At 35.6% G+C, this 7582-nt stretch overlaps 1 protein-coding gene across 3 annotated transcripts in view; it reads right to left on the bottom strand.

Moving 5' to 3' along the window:
- Positions 1 to 7582, bottom strand: part of LOC107560957 (protein tweety homolog 2-like) — a 71317-nt gene that overhangs the window by 10446 nt on the left and 53289 nt on the right. For all 3 annotated transcript variants that reach the window (XM_016245265.1, XM_016245264.1, XM_016245266.1), the window contains exons 4-6: positions 5480 to 5700; positions 4129 to 4224; positions 3135 to 3207 (exon numbers count right to left, since the gene is read on the bottom strand). In XM_016245265.1, the coding sequence (XP_016100751.1) occupies positions 3135 to 3207; positions 4129 to 4224; positions 5480 to 5700 (390 nt within the window). The remainder of the gene's footprint in view (positions 1 to 3134; positions 3208 to 4128; positions 4225 to 5479; positions 5701 to 7582) is intronic.

Here is a 7582-nt window from a genome sequence, read left to right as displayed (position 1 = left end):
TATATATATTCAGTAAATATACTGTTCCAAAACTCTTGTATAAGTGTATTTCACCTAAACACACTCCAGTTACTGCAGGATGTTTGGAGCAATAGGTGCAGGGACATAAACCAACACTGGAAGCACACACGGGTGCAAACACACTCATACTGTAGACTTGATGTATAAACTCATGGGTCCAAACAAACAGCTATCTGTTAGACAGGAAGGAACATACGACACGAGTCACATCACACAGACTCCACGCATACTATATAGGCAACAGGAAATGGGGATGCAGACACTATCCTATAATGTCTGTCTAAGGAAAAAACAGTCATGCAGAAACACCACGCACACACTCTCCCATATAGTCTGCACATAATCATCCCCAGGCTGTGAAAGGAACACATATTTCTGTCAACAATACATTTGCATTCAATGATGACATCATTGTTCAATTCGACCAGGAGCAATTTCTCTCACAAGGCAAGAAAGACTCAAAACAATTCAGATGAGAATAAAATTGACAGCACAGAAAAGTGTTGAAAAATAATACAATATACAAAAAAAACAAGTGGTAATATTGACAACTAACTCAAACTTTGTCTCCTCATTTCAGAAGTCCACCACAAGTCAATTATTCTACTGCCTTCAATATTTGAAATTTCTCAGCCTTTATTACATGGCAACCCATTAGGAGCATTTTTTCTGCAGTGATACATGTCTATCAATTTTAAAACATTCCCTTCATCTGGTCTCATTGCAAGGAAGTTTAAAGTCAAGACCACATCCTGTTGAAGTCCTGAGGCTCAATACCTTGTGTTATGCATTAATTCATTAGCCGTGAAGACAGGATCAAAAGCCCTGTGTGACTGTGTCTAATGCCTGCAGGAAAGATGAGTTCATTACAGAGAACTGAGCGTGTCCACTGATGCTGAAGAGGTGGCGCATCTACATTTCTCTCTTAATGAGCTGATAGGGGAAATATTTGCAACCTGGAAGTAAACCAAATTAGTCACACACACAGAGAAACATAAATCAGAATATCTATAAACTGTACACATGGTGTGCCAATGAGTGTATATTTCATTGTTTCCTACAATGTTTCCAACATTTTTATATATTTTTTTTAAATAGCACATAAACATCAAGTCGATGAGTTTCATTTTAGTTTAGTCCCCACTCTGATGGTTTCAGTGAGCAATAAGATTAAAGCTGATATCTTGCGAATCATATTAAACGACTCCTCAAAAGAACAGACTAATTTGTTCATGAATCAGACTATACTAGTAATACATGTTTGTTTTCAATGCAACCAGTGAAAACAGTAAAGCTCCATCTTTGTTATTTCTGAGTTCCACTCATTTTCTCACCATATTAAGGCTGCATACTATGGAAGCCTGTTTCTGCCTTGAGACAAAAAATTAATAAAAATAAAAAAGGTTATTGAAACTTTTTATCTCACAATTTAATTCTGAGAAGAAAAAAAATCAGAATTTCAAGATGTAAACTTTTTTCTGACAATTCTGATATTTGTTTTCGTAATTCTGAGTTTCCATCTTGCAATTCAGTTTTTCCCCCCACAGAATAAAAAATAAAAAAAGGTAATTCTGACTTTTTTTCCACAGTTGCGAAATAACATCATGCAAGTCTGACTTTTTGAGAGTTGAGAGTTTATATCTTGCAATTTTTCATATGAATTCAGAATTGTAAGAAAGAAGACTGAATTGTGGGATATAAACTTGAATTGCAAGAAAAACAGTTTGGATTTAGATAAAACGTTGCTATTACCTTTTTATATTCTTATTCAGTGGCAGAAACAAGCTTCCATAGCAAGTTTGTAGCCTATTATACAAGTCCTTTTTTTTTTTTTGCTGTGGACTGTGTACATTCAGCTGTGGAAGAACAGCTGTGTGAAAAACACTTGTGTATTTGGAAATAGATTTGTAAGTAAAACACACACACAGCACTAGCAACAAGTTCTATTGACAGACTCTATTGGTTCTTCTATAGTGTTAGCTTTTTTTGATGGATATAATTGGTTTGTGGGTAGCTGTTAAACTGCATTCATAACCTGCCAGTTACAGTTATGAGTAGGAGAATAAGTGAGAGCGTGAAATAGTTTGAAAGAGAATATAGATGGAGTATAAAAGTTAAATGAGTCACACTCAGCCATAAAACTTTGCCAAATACTGATTTTTCTAAGACTTTGCAGGGAAGCTCTCTTAACTCAATTAAAATTCTGAGCCTAAACGAAAAGCCTAAAGGTTAGAAAAAAAAATTAACTATTAACAAAGCATCCACACAGCCATATTTAATGCAATGCATTTAATTTAATCTGAATTAATTTGATTGCAATGCACTAAACTCTCATCTAGGCTCTCAACAAAATCTTGTTCTGGACATAATGCTGAATCAAAAGGCATTGTTTTTTTTAACTGAAGGTGGGCCTCCATTCCAATATTCCTGCTTAATATACATGCTGTCATATTAAGCATTGCAGGGCAAAAAAAAAAAAACATTGGACAGTGCTCTTGAGAAGCTTTTAAGGAGCTCATAGTTTGAGCAGTTTAGAACAAGCCATTACTAAATTGTATCCAAAAGGACAAAACCAGCTGATTTCTCTCCCTTGGTATTACTGAGACCATTATTAGTGTACAATATGAAAATAAAAAAAAAAGGTTAGAAGGTTTGGTTTTACAAAAAAACTGGAAAAGATCAGAGACCATGTGTCGATTGTAACATAAGAGAATTCCAACAGTGGTTTTACAATACTTGCCCTTTCTTTTATTTCCTCCTCCTTCATTGATGCGGTTTAATGAAATCTGCCACATTTAACTCTTTTCCCAATAAACACATAAACCAGTGTTTTTGACTGCACACACACCCACATCAAACGCAATACATTGGAAGTTTATCACCTCCTTCAGGGAAGCAGACAGCAGTTGACTGACTTATTTGTCATGCTCTGTCACATAAATAAGCTTTTGATAGCGATGGACTGACTGTGACCCGCCTCAACCAAACAACGTCACATACAAATGCACAATGATAAGTAATCACATGAAGTGTTCTGAATGGTTTGTCTTGAATCGGATAATGATCCGAACAGAATCACTGATTGAATAACATGCTTGCTGGCTGGAACTTACCACTGCAGTGGCCACATCAGCTCCGAGAGATGCCCAACTCAGTATCAGAGTCAGAACACCGCAGACCATCATCCTGCACACACACCATAAACAATGGAAAACAATTATGCTACTGTGTTTTTGGGTTGAAATGTGACCTTGTTTTCATGAGAACACAGTTTGTGCTTGTGTTTGTGTGAGAGAAATTTGGGTAGACAGTACCCAACCAAGCTTATTCCACTGATTTTGGCCCGTGAATCTTTATAAATGAAGGGTTTGTAGGCCTACCATATACACCATCACTGATCTCAATTTAGGATCTCTCTGAAAGCATAATCCCTTTACTTCGATTAGACTGCAGAACACTTCCAACAGTTCACTTTACACTGAACATGACAGCAAGTTTTCTTTGCTCAGAAATTCACTGTGCTACTAAATGACTCACTTTCTACTTTAGGAAATACTATGCAGTAAAATCCAGCTGATAAATTAAACAATTACTCACACCTAAACTATAGGTTTCCTTTGTAATTTGACATTTGAATGAGAACTGTAATGAAAAACATTCTGTCGTTTTCAGGTGTACAGCATTAAAGACAATCCTTTGAGAACAAGGAGAATATTTGAAGAAGGAGAGCATTTTATTTGCGGTTCTTTTCTCTTTGATCTGTCTCTTAATTAACTTCTTTCTATTCAATCTTATGTTGTAACATTTTAAAGGGGGTCATATCGTAAATGTTTTATTATTGTTTTTCCCTGAGTTTCTTCTTCTTCTTCTTTTTTTTTCTCTGACTGCAGTTTTTGCTTATTTTTAACAAATGTTCTTGAATAGTATGTTTTCAGAACATTCAATGAAACCTAGTACAATTAACTTGTATTTTCAAAAAATCAAGGCAATATGACCCCTTTAAAAATTTGAGGACTCTATGAAAGGCTACAAAACATCACTAAATCTTCAATTGTCTTTAATTCCAATATTCATCATCTCATGGTAACCCAATGTAATGTCACTCACGCAGTGAGCAGCCAGCGGGATTGTTTGGCCAGACCCAGACAAGCAGCAAGACAGATGACTAGATCCAAGATCAGTATCAGGAGGTACGTCAACCACCTTCAGAGGAAAGAAAAATCATCAGATGAAGACTTTTATAAGAGGTTAATAAACATTAAATGATGTGATTGGAGATGCTGGCGAGAATTCACACAATACATTGCCAAGTTTAGAAACTGTTAATCAAGATATGTGTGAAAAATAAACAGAGTAAGAAATGAGAGAGTGTTTGTGTACCCATCTAAAAGAAAAATGACAAACAAAATCTCTTTAAATTCTCAGCTGTTTCACATAGACCTGCTTCACAGATTTTCCTCTAGGGAAAAACAATCCCAGAAGCTTAAATTAATCTCCTCTATAGTTTTAGAAAATATCTTAACAGCATCTCAAACTGTTCTCAAATCTGACACAATACCAAGGGAAAAAAAAAAGAAACATTTATTTTATCAGAACTGATTCTCTAAAGACCAAGTTATTATCAGAGCTTTGCTATCCACATTCCTGTTATACTCATCTTTCATGTCAACAATTGTTCCATTTGTGTAATTTTTTATTTCTCCTCAGGAATTTTAGGTTGAATTTTTAGTTATATATTTAAGTAAAACATGACTGAGACTCTTCTGAGCTACAAAAGCGTAATCGCTAAGAGATAAAATCTTCTTGTTAGCGTGTGCGTTCTGCCAAGGCCACTCCAGAGAGCTCTTCGTCTCTGGAAATAATTCATAATAGATGAACAACTTCTATAGGTATTAATATTTCATACCCTGAAACCTTGTCAAGAGGGGAATAGATGAACGTGTCTCTTCCTATAAACTGCTCTCAGACACATGCACACCCATATTCACATTATCACTATCACGTCGGCTATATTAATATGCTTCCTATCAAAGATTAACCTTTCTGGCAACCTAAACTAACGAATTGTGAAATCAACGCTTATCATCCTGCCATCTGCAATGTGGAATGATGACAGGAATATAAATGCGGTACTGGCGGATGTTTTGATGGATGACCAGTGGTGAAGCTGCAGCAGTAAATAACATGTGATCTATAGTGTCTAACACAAGGAAATGGCTTTAAATGCAACTATAAAAGAGACTGTACACACATGCAGTCATGCATTAGCAGTTGATGGACAACTATGGTGCTTCACCCAACCACACTTAGACGAATATGTAAAGTCAAGGATGGAATATTTCATAACATTTTTGCCTGCTACAAAATAAGGGTAGAAAATAAAGCTGCAGTGCACAGAAAATCTATTGCAGGAGAGGTACATTATGGGAAAATTCAAGGTGGCAGCTCTCATCATTACCTGTAATACTCCACATGTGCTGTCTGATCAGCTATGGCGGCCAGGTCGACTTTCGCCTTTTCCCAGTCAGGAAGCCCAAGTAGCTGCTTAATGATGTTGTCTGACATCTGTTGCATGAACTGCAGTGTCTGCACAAAGTCTCCCCGTGCGGCAAAGATCTCGCCCAGTCGAGACAAGTGCTCGTTTAGGCCGCTCTGCATGCCTCCCACAGTACCAGTTACCTGTGCGAGAAAAACACTGTTAGTGCACACAGAAATACTGTTAGCGATGGGTTTATAATGACATAATCTACCATTAAAAAACTGGGCTCAGAAAGACTTCATTGGGAAAAAAAACTGATAGTTTTATTCAGCAAAGATGCATTATTTGGTCAAAGATGACAGTAATGATATTTAACAATTTCAAATAAATGCTGTTCTCCTGAACATTCTATTCATCATATAATCCCTAAATAAAGGTATCATGTTTAACAAATATAATAAGCAGCACAATTGTTTAAATGATAATAATAAGAAATGTTTCTTGAACACCAAATCAGCATATATTTCTGAAGGATCATGTGACACTGAAGACTGCAGTAATGGCTACTGAAAAGTCAACTTTGCAATCACCAATAAATTACATTTTAAAATAGATTCAAATAGAAAAGAGTTTAAACTGCAATAATATATCACAATATTAGTTTTTATTATAGTTATAATAATATAATTTTGTTATTAAATAAATGAATTCTTGGTGAGCAAAACAGATTTTCAAACCATTTCATATTGTGAACTTTTCAATTTTAAAAACATTAAGAACACATTTCTTAATAATCAATTTAAATTAAGTAATTGAAAAGCTTTTAGGGTTCACACTGTTAATTTAACGTCACTAAATCGGTTTATTTGGCTGACATGCACATTAAACACAGAATAAATATGAAAACAGAGATACATGATGTCCTTCGTAACATAACCTCTTATTCAATATCCTTTTCAAAAGGTACTAATATGCACACTTAGATACTAATATGTACTTTTAAGGCAGTAATATGCATCTTTTTTTTTGGTCCAAAAGGTCCAAAAGTGTACCTTTTGAAACGGAACTGATCTGATAACTTTAGTACTTTTTTTTTTTCCCTGAGAGTGTGCTTACCTATTTTAGCAATGGAAAAAAAAGCCAAATTATGTATGTGAGAAAGTACTGCATGTGCTCTAAAAAGAACTGTTTTCTGTGTGAACGGCCACAAAGATATAGTCGGTTTGTAACCAGATTTGTGTTCCCTCATCCTTTTTCATAGACCCACCCAAAGCTTAATTAAATAGAGCGTGTTGTCTTAGAAATTTTTTCTAAGATGAGATGAGGCCAGATGGGTGCATGCAATACAGCATATTTACACTTCAATAGAAGCTAAAAAAAGGCACATAATCAGGGGATTCCCAGTCAAATGCTCTACATCCTGAATTCAAATACTTCAATTCAATTCCCAGCAGTTTTCTTTGGGTTATGACATCACTACGAGAACAAAGTGATCTCATACCCAAAACGGTGAGAAACTCAATTCCTTATTGATTATCTAGTTTGACCGGACTCGTTTTTCATGAGATCTTTGATCTCACATCAGCACTGCACTTTCCTGAATCCTTTCATCTTTATGAAATAAAAGTCCTGATGTTTTTTGTTTGTTTTTTTTAAGTTCCGAGAGTGATTTTGAGGAACATTTTTGTATGTTTCTTGGGAATAGCAAAGTTTATTGTGTGGCCACAACTGTGAAAACCTCCTCAGTGGGGTTTAATATCTCAGCTGAACATAATCCAATAATCTAGCTAATGAACAAATGCTAGACATCTGAGCTGCATTTCTTAAGCCACAACTGTAATGCATATGAGGAAGTGGTTAAGATACGACACCGAGATTTTTCTCCCAGCGCTGTGGCTCTAATTGATTGTCTCTGGTTTCTGTAGGCACTGAGCTTCTGCAATTCAATTTGAATGGGAGAGTTGAAGCGTAAAATGGAACACAAGCACTAAGTGCTGATGCCTGCTCTATATCCAGATATGATTTTCTATTTCTCCATTAAAATTGTGAGTGTGGGGGGGGGGGGGGAGAATAAAAAAAAAA

Source organism: Sinocyclocheilus grahami, unplaced genomic scaffold (genome assembly GCF_001515645.1).
Source record: "Sinocyclocheilus grahami isolate Dianchi unplaced genomic scaffold, SAMN03320097.WGS_v1.1 scaffold748.1, whole genome shotgun sequence".
Classification (NCBI taxonomy): domain Eukaryota; kingdom Metazoa; phylum Chordata; class Actinopteri; order Cypriniformes; family Cyprinidae; genus Sinocyclocheilus; species Sinocyclocheilus grahami.
Note: the sequence above shows the minus strand (reverse complement) of the source record. Positions and strands in the feature narration are given on the sequence as shown.